The sequence below is a fragment of the Mus caroli genome, unplaced genomic scaffold, assembly GCF_978045245.1.
Source record: "Mus caroli unplaced genomic scaffold, Mus_caroli_1 scaffold_2, whole genome shotgun sequence".
In the NCBI taxonomy this organism is placed as follows: Eukaryota; Metazoa; Chordata; class Mammalia; order Rodentia; family Muridae; genus Mus; species Mus caroli.
Window position 1 is genome coordinate 100,439,872 of NW_028227257.1, and position 24,036 is coordinate 100,463,907.

Consider the following 24,036-nt stretch of genomic DNA (forward strand, 5'->3'; position numbering starts at 1 on the left):
TTTTAAGGAGATTATTAAGTGGCATGACTTACTCAACTCATGAGTTTCAGTGATTAAAATAATGTCCAACTTTTGTGAACACTATTGCACTTAAAAGGTGATGGCTCTGTGTTGATAATTGTTAGGGAAAACAGTATGATCATGTCTATAGACATGTCCCTCTCTAAGCTAAGAAAAACTCAAATGAACCATTCTCCCTTTCATGCCTCTGCAGGGATCTTCGGAACTTAGTGATTGAAATGGTCTTAGCGACAGACATGTCAGGGCATTTTCAGCAAATTAAAAACATAAGAAACAGCTTGCAGCAGCCGGAAGGGTAGGTTGTTTTCCTTTGTCATGTTGAAGTTTTGTGGGTTTGGACTTAGAAAACACTAGGTGACTATTTTTGTTCTGGTAATTTGAGCATGTCTTTGGTTTGACAGGATTGACAGAGCCAAAACTATGTCCCTGATACTCCATGCAGCTGACATCAGCCACCCAGCCAAAACTTGGAAGTTGCACTACAGATGGACCATGGCCCTAATGGAGGAGTTTTTCCTGCAGGTGCATTTTTTTTTTTTACTCTGTTTTGGAAACAGCCACTGTGAATATTGACAAAACTTTTCTCAGCAGATCCAAGGCTTTGTACTTATATTTCCACTTAGTCACAACACATAGTTAGGGTACTTGGGGAAAGTCTATCAGGATTTTAGATAAGTAAGATAGTATTAAATATCTTTTGAAAGGAGTAATGTCTCAGATATGAGGATGTGGCAGTCAGGAAAAAAGCAATAGAAAGGCAGGTTAGAATTACACTGTTAGAGCCGAGCAGTGTTGGCGCACCCCTGTAATCCCAGCACTTGGGAGGCAGAGGCAGGTGGATTTCTGAGTTCAAGGCCAGCCTGGTCTACAAAGCCAGTTTCAGGTTAGCCAGGGCTACACAGAGAAACCCTATCTCAGAAAACCAAAAAAGAAAGAAAGAAAAAAAAAGAATTACACTGTTACTAAGAGGTAAGTTTGAGAGCATAAATAGCTTGTACATGAGAAAAGCAAGAGGATGGGGGGGGCACACAAACTTCTATGTGTATCTTCTTGCTCAAAATTTACCCCCATACATAGCTGCAAAGGAGGCTGAGGAAACTGCAGCATAACAGACACCTGCCTAACCAAAATGACAAATACAAACCTGCAGGAGAGGAGACCTCTGTTCTCTGGTGTAGGCGATTCTTTACAAGTTATTCCCTGTTCTGTCTAACATCTTTGCATTCCAAGTTGGGATACTATAATATAAACGTGATGGTAATTATTCAAAGTTGGCTTCAAATTCCACAAGTAAAGGCTCAGTCTTCCAAATGATGGGCTCCACGTCAGACTGCAGACCCAAGTGGAACATACAAATGTTGATTTCTGGTCATCTGGTTATAAATTCAGTTCCTATGGCATATTCTAGAGTTGGTGATTTGTTAATCTATAGAACTCAGAGCTGGTGCTATACTGACAATTAGAATTCTATCATAAAGAATGGAGTTCAGTAGTGGCCAGATAGAGCAGGTGAGACACATGAGTGGCTTTATCGTCTCTAGGGGGAGTTGGAGCGTGTCAACTCCTGGATTAAGAGTATGAACCCAAAAATTTCCCTAAACTTCAGTGTCCACAGTATTGTAAAGTTTTATTACATAGGTGTGAAAAGCTTTTAAATATTTTGAGTTGAATGATCATAAAAACACATCATGGGGCAATCTGCTGGGTTCATCTAAACGTGTACGTAGAGGACGTTTTGTAGCATTATGTCCTTTAAAAGACCAAAAGTATGAAACCACTGCTAGGATTCTGTCTTTCAAATGTAGGTGAAATTTAAGAAAATGGAACTAAAAATAAGTCGATACTAGAAGGTAATATCTATAAAAACAGAAATCAGTGGAAGAGAGCAAAGAGAAATAAGAGGCAGAATTAATAGAGATTAAAAACTGACAGCCTGGATTAAATTACTTGCAAGATCAGAAGGAGGGAGCAATATACATAGAAGATGGATTAATATTATAGAGCTTACATATGCCAGAAAGGTACAAAAGGGTATGAACAAGTTATATGAATAATATTGGTGACAAATAAAATTGCCTAAATCTTCGAGAAAGATATAATTTACCTACCAACCTAGACATAAGACAAAGCTACAATGAATATTCATATGCTTATGTTTTAGTTGAATTTATAATACAATCTCACATAAGAAAACCCAGGATTTGGAGTAGTGAGACAGTTCCACTGTTAAGAGCACTGGCTGCTTTTCCAGAGCGTGAGGATTATGAGCACCTACATGGCAACACACAATATCTATAACTCCAGTCCCAGAGGGTCTGATACCCTCTTCTGGCCTTCATGGCATCAGAAACACATGCAGTGCAAAGACATACATACAGGCAAAACACCCATACTCATAAAATTAATTCTTAAAAAACAAAAACCCAGGACTAGATAGCTCCAATTTTTTTTTATTTTAATTTCAATTTCCATTATTTGACTCAGTTGAGAGATACCAATTTTCTCAAGAATTTTAAGACAAAAATAATAATTTTAAACACAAAATTTTCATGATAAAGGAAGAAGAAAATTAGCAGTATATCGCTCATAAAACCTGACAAAAATTTCAAATAAAGGAAATTATAACTCATATCTGTCATGTATCTAGATGGGGGAAACTCTTAAAATATTAGCAAGTCAAATCCATAATATTATAAAAGAATGCGAAGCAGGACTTGGGCATGCATGTTGAATATTTTTAATTATACCAAACTATATTAAAAGAATACAAGGGGAAGTCACATTGTCATATCAATAGATTCACAGAATGCATTTGACAAAATTCAACACTTTAATTACAGAAACTCCCTGCAAACTAATTAGGAAATGGTTCTCAGCCTCGTAAAGGATCAAAGGGCCACAGCTAATGCAATACTCCGAAACGGCATGCTATAAAATGGACGATCAACTCTCTGTTAAATGATTCATATGAAGTCCTCCTCAGTACAAAGAAGTACTAAGAGGAGATAGTAAATAAAGTGGCTAAAATAAAACTACGCTCAGATGCCAAGAGGACAGGTAGAACCAACACATGGTTTCATGGGGTTGTAGGATCAACTGTAGCTCCGTACACAGCAGGAAACAATTGGAAAACTAAGTTTACCCTTTCTTACTGTGACAACACCTTCATGAGAACATGACTCTCACAAAGGATCTCTGTCATCTCTCTCCGGGAGAGGAGGAGAAGAAACACAAGAACAGGTGCCTGGTGCAGAGCCCTGATTCCCACTCCATGGATGCCGGCAAATCATCACAGCCTTTAGCCCTGCAAAAACACTTGTCTGCTGTCCCCTGTCAGCCTACTCAAGGACAAACAAGGCTGGCACAGGAATTTGCGTCTGGTAACAAATAAGCACATTTTGGTTATAAAAAAAATAAGTTGAAAACGTCATTACTTACGAGAGCATCAAACAAAATATTAAAGATGAGGTTTAGCTAAACGCATGCAAAATCACATTTTTAACTTTACATATATATAATTAAGTTATATATATATAATTAAATTAGATGCATAAATAAATTGTGTATGTGTATGTAAATAGACAGATAGTCCATAATAATGAGTGCTCCAGTTTGTTTTCTGTGGCTGTGTTTTCTGTGGGGAGGAAAGCATTCTATATATTTTACAAACTGCAGTCATTGTCAAGGGAAGCCAGGGCAGAAACTGAAGCAGGATTGCTTAGGGCACTGCTTACTAGATTGTTCTACATGTCTTGCTCAGCTTACGTTTGGGACTGGGCCCTTCTATATCAGTCATTATTCAAGAAATCACTCCACAGTGATGCACATCAGCTAGTCTGATGGAGATATCTCAATTGCAGTTTGCTTTTCCCAGGTGACCAAAACTTGTGCAAGTGTTAGGCAGAACAATGGATTAAAATATTCCATATTACAAGACGTAAGTTCTTTCAAAATTGATCCACAAATTTGAGGTTGTATTACAATGATCTTAGCAGATCTCTTTGTAGAAACTGGAATTCTGATCCTACAAGTGGAAACACCCGAGTCTACAATAGCCTTGGCAATTCTGCAAAAGACTAGAAAGCTGGAGCGTCCACTGTCCCAATTACATAATTAGCATTTCATAATATAGAAATGACCAGACTGTCACTGGAGTATAGACAGAGAATAGATCAACGCAACCTGATAGTGATTCCAGAAATAAGCCTACACGTGTCCTCCTGTGATTGTTTTCATAGACACCAGGCAAATAAGCTGGGAAAGACTTTCTACAATGCAAACGCAACAATTAGAAAACAGTGGGGCAGTAAGCAAATCTATCCTTTTGTTCTTATTTATACGAATGTATCCGTGTGAATGTATGCCGTACTTGTGTGGATGCCCTTCGAGGTCAGTGGCTGACATCTGATCCCCCTACTTTTAGAATTTCTTCCCCTAGCATTCTTGTTTTAGAATTTTGATTGTTTGTTTTTGCTTTTTCTTTTTTGTTTATGTTTGAGACAGTGTCTCACAGTGTAACATGTTCTGGCCTAGAACTCACACACTACTAAAAATACACTCTGCCAGTGCATTTCAGGCAAAGATCTGGGTGCCAATGAAAATTACAGATATAATCCCCCAAATCAAATGACAGTAAAGAACTATAGCTCAATATGTTTAAAATTGAAGCCAGCATGCGTTTTCTTTGGTTGGTGGTTTAGTCCCAGGTCCTTAGTCCTGTGAAGGTTCTATGCCCCAGAATAGGGGAATGCCAGGACCAGGAAGCAGGAGTGGGTGGGTTGGTGAGCAGGGGGAGGAGGGAGGGGATAGGGAGTATTCAGAGGGGAAACTAGGAAAGGGGACAACATTTGAAATGTAAATAAAGAAAGTATCTAACTAACAAAAGAAAAGAATACATAAATAAATAAAAAAATTGAAGCCAGTTCTAAGAGTTGTGAAAGCTCTGTAGACAGTAGTTACACAGGGAATCCTAGTGTTTGCTAAGATGCTTATAGTCAAAATACACAATTACATTCTACCATAAATACAGCTGAATATAGATGTGGCATTCCTATGGCGATCAAACATGTAATCTGTTTAGGTGACGGTGAGAATTTCTGAGAGTCATTTTTAGAAGGAAGAATGGAACACAGTCACATGGAGGACATTGCTTATGCAAGTTGTCCAGAGATGGCTAAATAGGTGCACGGTCCTTCCTCTATCTCAGCTTGTCTACAGAACCAGGGCTCCCTCACCCCCTATCACTGGGGCCTGACAGTGGTTTGAATGTTAATTTATATTACTCTTAAGACTTGCATCCAGATCTCAGGGCAAAAAAGGTTCCCCAGACTTCTGTGTTTCATTCTCTTTTCAGTTGTTTTGTTTCTGTAGCCATAGAAATTGTTTCAGTTTTAGTGAAATTTAAAGAAATAAAGCAAGCCTTGGATTAACGCCTCGCTGAGAGCTGTCAGAGCCTTTTACTCTGTTTGTAAAGCAGACAAACAATTACTAGCTGTTTGTCACAACCATTTCAAGAAGAAACCTTGGCAAGCTACTTGGGAACATTGAGATGGCTATGAGCTGTCAGACACTGGACACCAGACCCTCCTGGGGATTGTGATGGGGCTCATTCTGCTGCCTCAACACCTGTAGGCTCTTTCTCAGAACAACAATGGCCAGACCTAGGACATTACAGAGAGCCACTGGGTAATTGAGTGTAGTATTTTCTTTTACCACTTTCATCCGTCAATGAAAACACCAGGAAATACGTTTATTAGGTATAGTGAGTTGTTGACTCTAAAAACTATTTTTTTTTTTTGGTCTCTTAAATAGAGGACTCTCAACAGGATTCACAAGGTTCAAGATAAATGTGAAGTAATTGTTATGTAGAATGCTCAGTTTTGACCATTGGTTTCCTTTAAAGAAAAATATCTGTGTCTCCTCCCTTGGGAGAATAGACCTTGGGAGAAGAGACCTTGTAAAGTTGGTCAAGCTTCCACCAAGGTAACACAGTTTCCCTTTCTACATCTCTCCCCTGTCCATGGTGTTCTGTTCAGTTCTTTCATGGTCTGGCTCAGAGCCCCCCTGCTGCTGACCTGATACCCATGGCCTTTATTCATTCCAAAAAATAAATAACACTTTGAAATATTTATAAGGAAATTGAATAATTAATGTATTTTTAGCATCCAGTGCTTTTAGCAATAGGAATTTTATATTCTAAATTAATTGAAAGGTACATGAAGCAGAAAAACAGCATTAACCTCCCCAGCTCCATCCACAGGAAGGCCAGATCTGCATGTCACTGTCAAGTGTCTACGTCTTAGATGAAAATGTGCTAACTGCAGTCTTTAAAATGGAGCTTACACAGAGCAGAACATCTGCTTTTTTCAACCGTAATTAATCCTTTTCAGTCTTTCAACCATATAATATAGAACTAGGCCTATTGAGTGGTATCCTGTTAAAGTGTTCTTAGGCTATACATAGCAGATATTTAACAATAATATCAACTGAATGCAAATATTATACTGTCAGTCAAGGACAATTGTATTGTAAATACTAAATAAATGTCTGTCTTTAATATTATTCTTCTGATCAAGGCTATCGTCTGTCATTTCTATTTTAAACAATGATAGTGCCATTAGTATTTTAATGTAAACTCTTAAGGATATTGTTATTCAGTAATTAACTACTGATGCTATTCTTGAACTGTATTCTAGACCTATGATAAAAACATTATTTGTAGCGAGACATTTAATAACTCTTAGTCGATGAGAAGAAAGAGATTTCAAAATACTCATGCATATTTCATGTGAAAGAGCAGTCCAGCAAAACATCTTGCTTTTTAAAGCTTTGTGAAGCAAAATCTAAAAAATGAAGAAAAATCCATAAACTTGTTGGTCAATTAATCTCCCAATAATGCATTGGAGTGACTAATCCATAGGGTCTTCAGAAAACTGAAATGTTTTTCACTTTAGAGTCAGTGGGTTGGGATACTACAAAGATATTTAGAGATGCATTAGCACTAGAAAATTCCTCAGGAGAAAACTATTCAAGCTAAATTATATAAGCTTAGACTTTAATGAAATAACTGTGTAGGTATTACTGGTATTAAAACTGTGGTTGTTTTAAGTGACTCTCTCTAGACTGCACGTTTTCTTAAATTCCCCACCTGACTCTAGCAACCTCACCTCTCTTTCCCCAGGGAGACAAAGAAGCTGAATTAGGGCTTCCATTTTCTCCACTTTGTGATCGGAAGTCAACCATGGTCGCCCAGTCTCAAATAGGTAATTTTGAAGAATGGTGGCCCTAAAAAGTGGGTGGGACTTGTTGGTGTTCAAATGCAGGTACTATGTAGTTCAAAGTCTTCCAGACCAACCTCACTCTACACTCAGGATAAACTTTGGCTTCAGGATGATCTAGCTAATGCTGAAGGAAAAATCAATGAAGCATTTTTACAAAATGCATTCAGTGAGCCACTACTGCTGGCCAAGGTCAGGTGTTTCCAGGTTCTTGTCTTCTTAGCCAAGGAGTTAAATTAAAAGCCCATACAAAATTTTCAGGAATAGCAAGGCTATTAAATTTAAAGGAAAGCAATAGATCTCCCTGAACAGGGACCCATGTTACAGCCCAGAGTTCTGAAGGAAGGGGAGGCCAGGTTCTAAGGGGTATGCTTACAGCGGGTCTATATTCTGATTGCTAGATTAGACCACACGGTCATTCTCCTACCATGTAGCCTACTTCCTAGAATGCTTCTGATTGAATAGAAACTATTCTAGCTTTGACTATTGTTAGGGAAGTGGAATCCTATCATTATCTTTAGAGGGCTATAGATGTAACAGGATGCAGGTGGAAGTCTATGGTTGTTAGGTGAACTGTATAAAGAGGGATATGTGTATGCACGGAGCATACAAGGAGCTAGACTGCCAAGAGCAGTACTGAGAAGAGGGATGTGTAACACAACCAGCCGAGTCCCAGGTTACTAAACTATTCCCTATGCTTGCCCGTCTCTGATAATATTCCAACAGTCAGCCTCCTCCTTACAGAACCATGTGATGTATGAATCTGTATCCCGTCTCCAGATATGGGCTCTGGTGTAGCTATTACAGAGCTTTAGGACAGTAGGAAAGTGGCTGGCTATAACCTTTTCCTCTCCCAGCCAACTTCCAAAAACTGTTCAGCCAATAAAACAGCATCTGGTGCTTATCACCATTCAGAAAGTGTGGATGTTGTAAACTCAGAATCTCATCAAGCAAGCTGGGCTGATTCAGTGGCTCTGATACATATTCCTCTTAGTGAAAGAGGTGCTGCCTCACTGGACAGTCTATCTGCTCTAGAGAGTTAAAAGTCTGGGTGAACAATTAACTTTAGTTTGAATTCAAGTATTAATTAAGATACAAAATTATAGTTGTATTTTTGTAAATTTTGAGATGTATCCCAACATGCACTTGAGAAGTGTCAAGCATATACTACTTTGGGCAAGCATTCAATGCATAATTCCAGACCCTTCTTTTCTTGTATTTAGATGTTAGTATCTATTTCCAGTGGGTTCAAGGCAGAAGCACCTAATAGTTCTTGGGGCCACAAGGTTTTGCAGTCCCAGAGCTTAAAATGGTTATTGCTTTGAATCCCCTTTTACCTCACTACTAAGAAGCAGATGCATCCATGGTCAAGGCTGTGCTCTTTGCCTGTCACTCTCCATCTTGATGAGCACTTTAAATCTAAGTCATCACTCAATCCTGACATCTCAAAGTGGTGGGATTAGTGTTGTTGCCTGGAGATTGTAGTGTTCTCTCTGCTGGTTTAGCAGCATACGCCCACACTTTGTGAACGAATGCTTTACATCCAGAGAATAATAAACAGCAATTTGAAATAAGAATGTGCTGACAAATCACTCTGATGCAGTCAGGAAAAAAAATAGGATAAAATAAAAGTGGCTGTCCTTCTGTGGCCTGAGGGTTGGGGACTTTAAATTATCTGGTCTTCTTAGACTTTAGATAGCATTTATTTTTTTCTGGTGCATAACATTCAACAACCAAAAACCTGACGAAGACCATTCATAAGAGTAATGTCCTCTCACTGAGAAGAAAAGACATTCTTTTTTTTTCTTTTTCCAATTTTTAAGTATTTTCTTCATTTACATTTCAAATGCTACCACAAAAGTCCCCTATACCCTCCCCCGACCCTGCTCCCCTACCCACCCACTTCCACTTCTTGGCCCTGGTGTTCCCCTGTACTGGGGAATATAAAGTTTGCAAGGCCAAGAGGCCTCTCTTTCCAATGATGGCCGACTAGGTCATCTTCTGCTACATATGTAGCTAGAGACACAGCTCTGGGGGTACTGGTTAGTTCATATTGTTGTTCTACCTATAGGGTTTCAGACCTCTTCATCTCCTTGGGTACTTTCTCTAGCTCCTCCATTGGGGGCCCTAAGAAAAGACATTCTTGATCATTAGAACTGGCTCAATAGCTAGGATAGCATAAGGTGTGAAATGTTAGATAGGAAAGATCACATGCTTGGGCTAGGAAGTCTATTTTATCAGCTCTCACTACTGAATGCATTATTACCCAAAGTAGCTGCCTCTGAAGGTTGATACAGTTCTCCAGTGAGCACTTGTTTGTCCACATGTGTCCCAGAAAGTCCTCACTGTGTCTTACCATGTGGTTTAGGAAACTGTGATTCTTGATTGGATCTCCCATTCTGTGTGTTTTGCTTTTTTAGGTTTCATTGATTTCATAGTGGAGCCAACGTTTTCTCTCCTGACGGACTCAACAGAGAAAATTGTCATTCCTCTTATAGAGGAAGCTTCAAAATCACAGTCTTCAAACTATGGGGCAAGCAGGTATAATAGTTTTTCTTTTGCATATATAAAAGTTTTTACCCAATAATTATTCTTTTCCTCAAAGGTAGGCCTGCAGTTCTTGCAGTAATTATTAGGTAGTACTGCCATCTAGTGTCTATATACTGTAGTGCACTCCCTTTGCAACTGATCATGGTCCACAAATGGTGTGAGTATGGATGGGAGGGGAGGTGGGAGGAAGGAACTGGGAGGAGTGAGTAGAAGCCACATCATAGTCAGAATACACTCCATGTGGGAAAGAGGACGGGGGTGGGGGTAAGCACCTGCCACGTGTTACATCTGGGCCCATGTGACTGTTGTTTAATGGGTCTATAAACCTGTCTTGTATGGTCTCTTGACCTAGTTGTCTTTTTTTTTTTTTTTTTTTTTTTGGTTGTCAATGGTAGCTCGTCCACAATGATTGGGTTCCATGTTGCTGACTCTCTGAGGCGGTCAAATACAAAAGGCTCCGTGTGTGATGGGAGCTATGCCCCAGACTACTCGCTCTCAGCTGTGGATCTGAAGAGTTTCAAAAACAACCTGGTGGACATCATTCAGCAGAACAAAGAGAGGTGGAAAGAGTTGGCTGCCCAAGGTACAGTTGTTGATGACGCTACCATTAAGAAGTCACTAATTCCTTAATAATTTGCGCTTTCTTCTACTTGATGTGCTTCTTTTTATAAAACACACAAACTCTTGCTGGTTTCTGAAATTGATCATTCATGAGACAGTTGGTCCCATTGCTAGCTAAGAAAGGATACTGCTGCTTCTGTCGCTTGAGCTGCAGATGTCTGTGCTGATGGATGGTGGCCATGCAGATGTGAAATAAGGGACAGTAACATGATGACAAACTGTGTAAGAGCCCCAGTGCTTTGTCACTGGTACTTGCAAGCCTGTGCCAGCACCAAGCAAAGCCACTAGCTCTTGCTGTATCTATCTGAGTGTCTAGCATTTTAGTCAAAAGTAAAAGTTTGAGGCTGGAAAGATGGCTTTGTAGTTAAGAGTGCTTGCTGCTCTTGCTGAGGATCCAGAGTTTGTTCCAAGCACCCATGATAAGCAGCTCATCACAGCCTGTAACTCCAGCCCCAGGATCCAATGATCTCTCTTGGTCCCTGTAGACAACTGCAGATACATTTACACACACACACACACACACACACGTAATTGCAGTGGATAATTTTAAATGAATAAAAGCATTATGAACTATTGGGTATCCAGAGTAGAAACCACTGTGTGCGTTGGCTGTTAAAGGTACTGTGGTTTCATAATGAGAGGAAACTGAGTAGTCCTGCTTCAGTCTTCAGGAAGGTCTGTGATGCTAAACATGAGCAGGAGTGTAGTTTAAAATAGGGATGTGCAGAAAGCCTTCACAAAGAAAGTGATGATGTAGATAAATAGACGAGGATAGGGGAAAGAGGATTAGGGAGCAGCCTGCCATGGAAGATCAGACCTTTTCCAACAGATGCATGGAATGGCCATGTACAAACTAGGAGGTTTAGCTTGCCTCCCACACAAGAAACAAGGAAGCCTGTGAAAAGGGGAGAAAGGGGGCAGGTTGGAACTCTGCAGGCATAGTGTAGGGGAATGTGATGACCAGGCCATTTATTTGGTCCCCCAAAAGGAAAGCCAAATGTAGGGTTATCTCTCAGACGACACGTAAGTGATTTCAACTAACGTCTAACAATGATTTCTCTGACTACAAAGCAGAAAATGTTATTTTGTTTGGGTTGCAAAAATGTTAAACTCCAAACTGTGAAACAAAAGAGAGAGACCTGCACCAGTATGTGTGCAACAGCATGAGCAAGAAGTTAGACTTTAGATGTTTGAAAGGAGACTTTCTATGCATATTATGCTGGTTTCAATATGCTTAGTCTAAAGAGTGGCAGTATTAGGAAGTGTGGACTTGTTGGAGTGGGTGTGGTCTTGCTGGAGTAAGTGTGTCACTGTGGGAGTGGGTTTTGAAAGATCTTCTTCCTAGCTGACCGAGGATGCCAGTCTCTCTCCTGGCTGCAGTCAGATCAAGATGTAGAACTCTCAGTTTCTCCTGCACCATATCTGCCTGGATTCTGGATACTCCCTGCCTTGATGATAATGGACTGATCCTCTGAACCTGCAAGCCAGCCCCAGTTAAATGTTGTCCTTTATACAAGTTGCCTTGGTCATGGTGTCTCTTCACAGTAATGGAAACCCTAATGAAGACACATATTTATAAAATGCATAGGTGCTAAAAATAATCATGATACGGAGTATACAATCCATATATGTGTATGCATATGACTTTAAAAATTGTAAACTCTATGTCCCTCCTTGTATCAAATCCTGTCTGTTCTCCTTCCAACACATCCTGAATCTAATCTCTTCATGCTCATTCTCTTGTATGCATGGAATCTATATGTACGTATATAACAGACACACATAATTGTATGTTGTTTTTTCTACTGCTATGATTAAACACTGTGATTGAGACAACTTATAAAAGACAGTTTTGATTTGGTTTATGGTTCCAGAGGTTAGAGTTCACAATAGTGGCACAAAGGAACTGCTGAAAGCTCACATCTTGATCTATAGCCATAAACAGAGAGAGGGCAATGGGAATTGTATGGGCTTTTGAGACTTCAAATCTCACTCCAGGGAGACATCTCTTCTGACAAGCCTATACCTCCTAGTCCTTTCTGAACAGGTTCACCAACATGGGACCAAGAATATGAGCTGTTCTCACTTCAATATACCACACATGGCATTTGCTGCTATGGTAATACTTAATATATATTCATTTATAACTATACATATAATTCTCTTGTATGAATATGTCTCATAATAACAAATGAAAACAGGAAACATGAAAACAGAAAGACGTCTGCTCGATAGTCAGTAACTGTCAACTTATATGGCCATGGTAATCTGCTATGGACTACCAAACAACCTTCAGTCCCTGAAGTGAGAGTGTGTTTCTTATCTGAGATGGGATGCCAACATGAAGGTGATACAGTGTCTACCAAAGCTATATGAGAATCCCAAGGTGTCACCACCATCTCAGCACTCCTCACACCCTAGTTCATCTTCAGATGTGCAGAGCATCGTGCTAATCGTTGTCAGGGGAAAGGTGTAAATCCTTTGTTCCACTGTGTGAAGAAAGCTCACTGTAATAAAGTGAGTTAGTAGTTAAAATGCCCCCTAAAAGAGCACTTTCACTCAGGAGAGCCTTCTCCTAGGGAGCTGAATATAACTGTCTAGAATTGGTGTATATAGATTTTGTTTTGATACCAGGCTTTTAAAATTACAAATGCTTTCTAATATCCCAGAATGTCCAGTTTGGGTTAGATTTATTCATCTAGATTGAAAAATGTGTCCTTACCATCAATCTGTTATTTCTTAGGCCTCTATCTTTTCTACTCTATTCAGGAGTTAACAGGTGTCAGGAAGATATGTTACTGTTCTTGCAGTGAGGTGGGCATTTGAAAACAGCAAGAAGAGTTTGTATGAATTTTGTATCCCACTACCTTGCTAGATATTTTGTCAGAGGTAGGAGAAGCGTTCATGATCCTTAATGGGTAAAAATCCTATCGACTTCTTCCTGTCCTAATTGTATCGCCTTTATCTCCTCCTCATGTCTAATAAGTCTAGCTGAGATTGTATTTTTTTTTCGAGACAGGGTTTCTCTGTATAGCCCTGGCTGTCCTGGAACTCACTTTGTAGACCAGGCTGGCCTTGAACTCAGAAATCTACCTGCCTCTGCCTCCCGAGTGCTAGGATTAAAGGTGTGCACCACCACGTCCGGCTCTGAGATTGTATTTAACTGGAGTGGAAATTATTGTCTTATTTTTGATTTCACTAGAAACATTTCAATGTTTTTCATCATTGAACATAATGTTGGCTGGAGGCTCACAGTATGTTGCCTTTTGGGGGGACTGTGATATATTCTCTGTATCCGGAGGTCATCCAGGACTTTTATCATGAAGGTTAGAGGATATACTCAAAGACCTTTTCTGTATATAATGTGAGGATCGTGTGGTTTCTGTCTTTGAGTCTGATAATGTGGTAGATTGTATTTACTGATTTACACTCGTTGAAATATCCCTGCCTCACTGAGATGAAGCCAATTTGATTGTGATAGATGGTATTTTTGATGTGTTCTTGAATTTGGTTTAATTGTATTTTGTTGAGTTTTAGTATCCATATTCATCAGGGATATTGATCTATAGTTTTATTTTTATGTGTGTCTTTGTCTGGTTTAGGTATAAGTGTACTGCTGGTTTCATAAAAACAAATACGAACAAACTAACTAATTAAACTTTCCCCACTTCTCTTCTATGGAATAGTTTGAGAGTCAATGGCTTTAATTCTTTTTTTAAGGGATAGTCTACATAAATGACCTGACTTCATTCAATAAAATGTACATTTTTCTATTTGCTGAAATTAACCAATGGATGCCAAAAGGAAAGAGAAATACATGCAATGTTTCTTATTATTTCTTCTACATCTGAATTTGTGTGCTTTCTGACAACTTGAGGATAGTTTTTCTCTAACTTTGCATTATGAATATGAACAATAGTTACAAGATTTTATAGCAGTTTATGTCCCCCAGAGACCTATTGGGTTAGAATGTGGAGAATAGACATTGAGGAAGAGATAGGTAGGATCGAGGCTACAATGTTGATGAGGGATTAGTGACTAGATCCCAGTGACTAGACCATTTACAAGTACATTGGAAGTTTGTCAACTTTGTGCCTTAGAGAAGACTGCACACTACACACACACACACACACACACACACATGTGTATGTTTATATTTATGTGTACATGTATGTATATGTGTACTCTCATTTTTGTTCTCTTTAAGAAACCCTTAGGTTTACACTTAACATTCTGTTTATTTCCTTTCCCACTTTGTGTCAAATGTCCTTTATCAATCAGACCACTCTAGTACTGCCTCAATTTTAATTCACGTAAGAAAAACCCCCTGCTTCCAACAAGGCCTTGCTACCACTCAGCAATGAACTCATGGGTAGATTAGAGTAGCGTTTGGCCAGTTATTGAAATGCTCTCAGTAGACTGATCCGTGTATAACATAAAGACCATCTGTGGTCAGTCCAGCCTTTTGGTGAATTCTTAATATCAAAATCATTCACTCATTAAACCTTATGTTTTAAGGTACATAGTGAGCCCTGTCATGTGCTGGAATTATGCTCCACTTCCATAAGTGCATGCATGAAAGCGTATCTAGCTCCAAATCCTCTATATACTATATTTTATTTCATGGGTCCATATTTATCAGGTGTTTTAAATTTATGTTTATTTTGTGTGTATGGATATTTTGAGTGCATGTATGTATGTGTACTACATGTGTTCTTGGTGCTTTTGGAGGTGAGAAGAGGGCCTTGGATCCCCTCTAACTAGAATTGCAGATAATTATGAGCCACCAATGTGGGTGCAAGAAATTGAACTTGGGTCCTCCAGAAGAGCAACCAGTGCTCTTAAAAGCTGGACCATCACTCTAGCCCCTCAGTATACAATTTGATATTTAAATTAAAGAGGGAAAATAATGAAAACATAATAATCATATGCTATAATAGAACTCTACAACATATTATAATGAAAAAAAAGAAATGAATTCTCTACCTCTTTCTCAAAATATCTTACTGAAAGTCATATTGAAACCATATAATAACATCAGTTCCCATAGCTTTGATTCCTGTACAGAATTTGGGTTCTCTCTTGTTGTTTGAGTTATTAGGTATAACCAGTGGGAAAATGGCATTGTTGGATAATAACAAATAAACATATTCTTACTCATAAATAAACATGTTCTTACTCATCTCATTTTTAATGTGAATCTCAAACAGAATATTACTTCTTTATATAATTTTATATTTAAATAGAAGTATAATACCATTATGTATATAAGACTAATATCTTTCATGATAATATCTCATTTGATTCTATGAGTGTCTTCTTGAACCAAAATTGATTAAGAATACTTTTTTCGAATCAGCTGAAGATCATCACCAACAGATATGAGAGTCATGAACAACTCTAATAGCAAAAGCAAAATATGCTGAAAATTTAAAAATATTGACTATATTTGTTTTTATAATTTTACTACAATAGTTTATTCAAATGTGACAAATTTATAAAACTAATCATAGGGTTTTTTTCTTTACTTCTTCACACTTTCTCTAGATTGTTAAAATGAGTACCCTTGTTTTTCAGAACCAAAATCAATTCTACAGGAACAGTGTAAGTTTTTTTTTTAGTAAGCAACTTTAGGTAAAACTTCCAATGTGCTGACAGCAGTAATTTGGTCAAAAGATATTCGTGCTAGTCATCTACCTGGGCCTGAGTGAGAAAGGGAATCCCTTTTTTTGTTTCTGCAGGTTGTTGCTAAGTTGACATCAGACACTTCAGACATAACAGCTTCAAATTTCTTGATTGACCTGGCTTCTCTGGCATGGACTAGACCTCCTGGTGGCTGCAGCATCAAGATCTTTATGCCTTCAGATATTGGTGCAAATAGTATTTTGTGGCACCTCTCTTTGCTGAGGTGACATGGCAAGTGCCAATAAATGTTCGTTGAGCAACTTATCAATGATTTTGTCATGTCTTCTGTAAGGCTGCTGAGACACTTTCACTTCAAATGTATATTTTCTAAAATTTCAAAAAGAAGCACACATTTTAGAAATTTATCTTTTATAAAAATTCTAACTTATTTCCTCTGAAAATTCTTTAATAATCCCTACCACTAAAATTATTCAGAAAAATTACAAGATGAATATTACATGAGCAATGTTCATAATTTATATTCTAGTGAGAATGAATGGCCAGAATAGAACAGCTTGACACACTAGATTGTGTTTTAAATCTTCTGTTGCCCCATAACTTAGTTTAAGATTAGTTCTTTTTCCTCCAAGAAAAATTCCTTAAATATTTTAATTGTATTTTATTAATTTTAGTGTGTGTGTATGTATTTATGTGTGTGTGTGTGTGTGTGTATGGCTGCAGATGACAGAGCATGTTGAGGTCAGAGGACAACTTGCAGGACTTGATACTCTTCTGTCAAGTCTTATATAATTTTAACAAGTGTTTTTTTAATATTTTCTTTGACTATGACTCCTTCATGGATAATTTGATACTTAGATGTACCAGAGTGGTGGAAGAACTGTCTCAGTTAAGATTTTACTTCTGTGAACAGACACCAAGACCAAGGCAACTCTTATAAAGGACAACATTTAATTGGGACTGGCAGACATGGTACAGGAGGAGCTGAGAGTTCAACATCCTATTCCAAAGGCAAATAGAAGAAGACTGGTTTCTGGGCATCTAGGATGAAGGTCTTAAAGCCCACACTCAACAGAGACACAGTTCCTTCAACAAGGCCATAATAGTGCCAACAAGACTACACCTCCAATTATTGCTACTCTTTGAGTAAAGCATTTTCAAATCACCACATTCCACTCCCTGGTTCCCCTAAAATTGTTCAAACATATGAGTCTGTGAGGGTCATACCTAAACACAGCATAATCAAAATAAATTTTGTCTATAACAGTCTCAACTATGTTAAGATTCCAAAGTTCAAAGTCTTTTCTGAGATTTATTCAATCACTTAATTGTAATCCCCTATAAAGTCAAAATCAAAAAAGCAGATCACATATTTTATACATCACAGGATATACACTACTGTTTCAAAATGGCATAGTGAGTAAATACCAGAAGAAAAAGACAAGAAACCAGCTGGGCCAACTCCAAACTCTGAATCTTCATGTCTGTTGTCAAAGTGCTCTTCAGATCTCCAACTCCTTTCATCTTTGTTGACTGCAGCACAATTCTCTTTGGCTGCTTCCACTCCCTGTTAGCAGCTTTGCTCAGCAGATAATCCACATTTCTGGCATCTTGAATATCTTGGGGTCTCCAAGGTAACTTCAATATTACAGCTTCTTGTTCCAATGTCTATGATACATACATGATCATCTGGGCTCCTCCAAAGGGATTGGGTCACTTCAGCAGCTCTGACCTCTGTGGTAGGCTAGGCTCTAATTGACTCCACTCCACTGCTGCTATTGTTCTTGGTGATCATTCCATGGTACTGGCATCTCTAATACATTGGATTCTTCTGCTGTAACTATTCACCAATAGTCTCTCATAGGCTCTCTTCGTGGTGTCAAGCAAGCCTCAACTTCCTTGCATGACCCCTTTCAGTTCCAGGCCAACAACTGTAACTAAGGCTACACCTTCACCAATGGCCTTCCCTAGCCTCTCTCGGATGTTCTCTATGGTCCATTCAAAACCAAAACCACCCAGCTGAATTTTACACCTTGCCAAGTCTAGTTGCAATACAAGGTACAACGTTGGCTATCTCTGGAGCACAGCTTCTTTGTACTCTCAGAAAGCACTTCCCAGATTTCAGCTCAATAATGCTGGTCTCTTCTTAATCAGTGCTAATTTCTTATCTCCAGCTAACCAACATAACTTGTCCCAATAATCCCTTCTATTTTTGACTCTAAAGCCAGAGCTACATGGCCAAAGCTGCCTAGTTCTGCTTTTTGGAGATAGAACACACCCCTCCTCCTATTCTATTGCATTATCACAAGTTTTCTGTTTCCCAAGTCCTTCACTAACTAAGCTTGGCTATCCTAGAACTTGTTCTGTAGATTGACCTTGAACTCAGAGATTTGCATGGCTCTGTCACTTGAATGCTGGGATCAAAGTTGGGTACTGCCACCCCTGAACTTAATTAAGCTTTTCTCTACTTGGAACTTGCTCTATACTAAGCTGGCTCTGAACTCAGAGGTCTGCTTGCCTCTCTCTTCTGGGATTAAAGATGTGTATCATCATGTTTGGACCTAAATTTACCTGGGTGAGATCTTGCCCCAAAGTCACCACTCCCATAATCTGTTTATCTTCTTGAATATAGGATTCAGATCCATTTCACCTCCTTGAACTATACATATTACGTTTTTCTTTTTTTCAGCTTGCTCCTTTTCATTAAAATGTTCTTCATCGGAGTTAACTTTAGTAACCACAAAACAGAACTTACACTAAATTGTTTTGAGACTTCCTTTGTCAAAGCAATTAGTCTAAATCTCTTCACCTTACCCTCAGACAGATTCTTTGGACAATGGAAAAAAGCAGTCATGTTCTTCATCAAAATATCACAAAAACAGTCTCTAGGCCACATACTAACATTCCCCTCTACTCTTGGGCCAGTAGGCCTACACAGTTCAAACACTCTCAGCATTACCATCTTGCATATTCCTACTAAGATGGCCCATTAAAGCCCACTTAACACATTCCATGGCTTTCCAAATCCAAAGTCCCCTAGTCCCCATATATCCAAACAAAACCATGGTCAGGCCTATCATAGAAATACCCCAGTCCCTAGTACCACTGTCTGTCTTAGTTATGGTTTTACTGCTGTGAACAGAGTTGACCAAGGCAACTCTTATAAAACAGCATTTAATTGGGACTGGTTCAGTCCATTATCATCAAGTCAGAAGCATGGGAAGCACCCAAGAAGACATGGCACAGGAGGAGCTGAGAGTCCAATATCTTGTTCCAAAAGCAAACAGGAGAAGACTGGCTTCTAGGCAGCTAGGATGAAGGTCTTAAAGCCCACGCCCATGCCCACAATGACACACTTCTTACAACAAGGCGAAACTTACTCCAACATGGCCATACTTCCAAATAGTGCCACTCCCTGGGCCAAGAATATTCCAACCGCCACAACCACCATAAGAAGTAATCAGCTAAGAACAGTGTTGGGATAATAATCCTACAATGAATTGTAGTTTTATCTATGACCTAACATTTCCTCATGAAGGAAAAAAATGGCCATGTTATACATTCAGATTACATCCAAAGTTAAGACATCTAGGTATACCAAGGAAAGAGATAAGTACCACGGAAATCAAATTATAACCAGGGACACAGCACAATATAGGGTTAAAAGATCAAATTTTGAAACGGAAATGTTCAATACTGCTATTGTTATTAATAGTTACACATTTTTAAACAATTTCATCTCTGAGCTGTGACTTCATAAATTATAAAGTGGTGGTCACTTTTTAAAGTCTGTCTCAATAACTGTGATAAATGTTGAATGAATGAGTGCATGCAAAGTATTTTTACAGTAATACTTATTCTTTGGGGCTTCTGTATACTTCAGAACAATTTGTAGAGCATAATCAAGGCTTCTTTCTGTCTTATTTAGGGATTTACTGCTGTGAACAGACATAGTTGTAAACTGTGACCAGTTCACCAAGACAACTCTTATAAGGACCACATTTAATTGGAGCTGCCTAACAGAGGTTCAGTCCATTATCATCAAGGCAGGAGCATGGCAGCTCTCAGTACAAAGTGATTGACAGTACCTTTTTTTGATTCACCAGTGTAGCCTTTCCCATATCTCTCACAAGTATCTCCCAAATCCACTTAGTGTCTCTTTGAGAGATGGTCAGAATATAATTAACTTAGATCAGAACTGTTGTTACAGTTGTCTAATGTGGAAAGATATAAATTAATTAGTTTAAATTAACTTTTAAGGAATTGAGCATTCTTCCCTTCCCCTAAGCACAAAAGCCCCCAGAGAAGAAAAGAGGTTTGAAAACTGTTACTGTAGACCTGAGTGCTCTAAAAGGGGAGCATTGTAATCCAACAAATAGCTTATAAAAATTAAATTTGAAAGCAATATTTACTACCTATGTCTTTATCTCTTAAACTGCAAATGTAATTTTATACACATTTTCATATACATTCATATACATATTCATAACTTTTAATAATTTTCCTCATTAACTGTGAGAATTGTGGAAGTTCCCAGAGATCATACAGAAAAATTCATAACTGAACTGTTGATTTTCCTCATATACATTTAATTTCTGTGTTTTATGTGATGTTATGAAAACAGAAGTGTCTTCCCCTTCCCAGGTACTAGGGTAGCTGGGTGTTTAGGACTAATTTCTCACTTGGCAGATCTGAGGATTCATATAGACAAGAACTAACCCTGTAAGCCTTCTGAGCCATGTTGACATAAAACAAAGTTAATATAAGCAATTGCTATAAAAACACAATGTTGGGAGATATTCTATAGTTTCAATTTAATTCCATGTGTGAATTTGTCAAGAAGTATTTACTAAACAGCACGAGGACCATCTAGTAGTGGCTAGATTTTAGATCATGCATCCCCCCAGGATTTTTTGGACTTTTTTCCCAAGCCTCATACACATTTGTTGAAAATTGTGTGTCTCAGCTTCATAATGACTGTAAGTAATTTTAGCTTCCACAGGCAAATGAAAGTAAAGGAAGAGGAAGGGAAAACACTGTAAGGGTCCAAGAATCACTGAAGAGAATCCCTCAGACTCAAATAGTATATAAGAGCAGAGAGTTTTATTCTGTAGAAATTACCAGCCAGCAGGGGTCAACCATTCATCAAAATGCCAATGCAGAGGTGAGTTTGCAGGCTCAATTTAAAGCCAATTAGGGAAATTTCAGGGATGACCTTTATCTTGGTTGGTTGGCTCTATCTCTAGGGATACAGGTGTCTCTGGGATTTTGGCTAGGGTTCTGGGGACTTTCCAGAACCATCACTGTCTTAACTATTCTTGCGTAGGGTCAGATGGCAGAGCGGCTCCATGGTCTGTGGTTTTATTTTTCTTTCTTTCTTTCTTTCTTTTTTTTTTTCTGGAACTGTTTTGTTCAGTTCTGGAAAATAGAAACTTAGGCCTATTCCCATGAACTGGCATCTCCCAGTCTTTCATGGAGTCAGTCTAGCTACTCCATCTTAAACCCAATCCTGATAATTGGAAAAAATAAATACACACACAATCTCCAGAGTCTCATTCTCCCAAGTTGGGAACACACAATGTTGTCTCCATTCAGTCATTGACCAATTATATACTTGCTGACCAGTAACAGTAAAAGATGAGCTGTCTGCAGTCTCCAGGTTAGAGACAAGGCCTTACCCTGGCTGTGGTTGCTTCTGCAAGGTGAGAACCGTGCAAAGCTCCAGATCACTGAGATGTGTTGTAGGAGATCCGGTAGGGGTGGAGGGCTGAAAACTTTGTCAAAACAAAATGCCAGCATTCACACAGTTTTATTTCTTGAGTATAGAGAACCACAGAAGTAGGGATTTTTAAATTACTTCTCCCGGAGGCCCAACTCTTGTGATATCTCTTCCATACATTAATTAACATCTCTTTCCTTTGAAAGTCTCAAGGGTATAGGACTTGCGTGTATCTTGGAGTTTGTTCCTTTTTCGATTTAGTCTTAGCTAATCTTTTACTACCGTATTTACAGCCAAGAACATTAATGAAAAGAGAATTCTGGTTTCTGTTTGTTTGTTTGTGTTATTGTTTTGTCTTTAATGAAATACTGCTTACACTTGCTGCTGTTAAACTGCTCTATCACCCCCAGAAAACTGAGCTCAAAATCGTTTTAGTTTTTCTTAGCATAAAAATGAAAAAAAAAAACCACATTTATCTTATATGTCTCATCTTGAAACAGTATAATTATATCTTTCCAGACAACTAAAAAATGTCTTGCTTTTTCAAGTTTGTGTAAACTTCCTCTCTTGGGTCAGGGAGTAGGCCTGTGTGAGCAGCATCTTCAGGTTTGTGAAGCAGAGGGTGGCTCTGGAGTAGAAATCCCAGATCTGCTCCATACATGAATAAAACTTTTTGTGCAAGATGAAATTGATGATTAAGTGGTAAGAAGTGTGGCTGGCTAAACATATTCTCTATGACTCTGTCTTTGTTGTTGCTGTTATTATGAATTCAATGTATCTTTCTCAGCAATTTATCCTTCTTATGCCCCTTCTTACCCAGATTGCCCATGATTTTAATAAATTGGGACATATTGACACATTTGTGTTAAAGTGCAAATAGATTTTATCAAGAAGTTAAGATAGAAAGGCTAATGTGTATTAAGCCCTTTTAAACAATCTGAATTCAAATTTTAACTATATTATTATTATATCCATCTGGGAGTTGCACTTAAAATCTGTAAATCCAGGGCTGGTCAAATGACTCAGTGGGTTAAAGTACTTACCACCCATGTAAGTGGAAAGAGAGATATGACCCTCTCTTTAAGTTGTTAAGTAAGTTGTCTTGTGACCTCTACGTGCCCCTCTTCCAAATAAATAGCTACATATAATACAAATATAACATATCAATATTTTCATCATTATTAGTAATTATCATTGATAATTTAATATAATATAAAATTATATATGTAATTTTAAATATATTAACCCAGAATTCAACAGAAAATTTAATACCATAGGCTATAGATAATTAATAAGGTTACAGATCTGAATTCATCATTGGATTTTGCGTTCTGACATTGTTAAATACAGCAATTGGGGAAATGATTCCTTATGCTAGTAACATTGTGTTATTCTTTTGACTAAAATCAAAAGCATCATATTTTTTACTCTTAAGATTAACAGAAATGGCAACAAATAGGCAAGTTTAGGAAATTATGCCTGCATGATTGTGTTATACCTCTCACATTAAAGATGTGATTCTTATGTCTTCCCACATTTCCAGCTACTCTCCACGTACAGGAGAATGAACGGGACTCTGGTTCCTACATAGAATAGGACACATGGTTTTCTTTTTCAGTGCTATCTGTTACAAAGCCAAGTGTAGTCACATCCACCAGTCTCCATTCAGGCAGTTGCAAAGTAGATTGCTACATTGAGATAATTGGGCTTTTTTTTTTTTAATTAAAAGCAATTGAAGGATTTATTTACCTTACAGAAATTTAAATAAAAATTTTAGCTCAACAGCGTGCTTCCAGTGCAGCACAGAGCATTTCACCCCTTTGCACTTTATTATTTCTAAGTTTCCTTTCCTGAAATTGATTTTGGTGAGTGTACACAAGACCAGTAATATGAGTTACTGTTATACCTACAAAAGATGAAGAGAAGAAAAAATTAGCATACCTTTTAGACTCAATTTTTATCATTTTATTTTGATAACAATTAAACACCTATTCCAATATGACTTGTCCAAACACTGTTGGGTGTGGAGTCTTCCCTGGAGACCTCCCAGTGATCACACCCTTAAAGGAAACTGACACTTCTTTTCCAGCCACTATCAAATGACAATAATACCTAGCCTTAGGGTGGGTCTTGGTTTCAACCTCTTTTCTCCTCATGTTGAGATATTTTACTAGCTTCAGCTTGCACAAGTTCTTCACACTACCA

The 24,036-nt window shown here is 38.2% G+C and overlaps 1 protein-coding gene across 5 annotated transcripts in view; it reads left to right on the forward strand.

Annotated features, from left to right (window-relative positions):
• The window catches only part of Pde1a (phosphodiesterase 1A), a 281,786-nt gene that overhangs the window by 248,997 nt on the left and 8,753 nt on the right, over positions 1-24,036 (forward strand). For 4 of the 5 annotated variants that reach the window (XM_021151272.3, XM_029470625.2, XM_029470639.2 and 1 more), the window contains 5 exons: positions 215-316; positions 423-543; positions 7,202-7,283; positions 9,719-9,839; positions 10,244-10,431. In XM_021151272.3, coding sequence (XP_021006931.1) covers positions 215-316; positions 423-543; positions 7,202-7,283; positions 9,719-9,839; positions 10,244-10,431 — 614 coding nt within the window. Of the gene's footprint in view, positions 1-214; positions 317-422; positions 544-7,201; positions 7,284-9,718; positions 9,840-10,243; positions 10,432-16,210; positions 16,346-24,036 lie in introns of those variants that run through there. The other variant, XM_029470636.2, reaches the window with a different exon arrangement.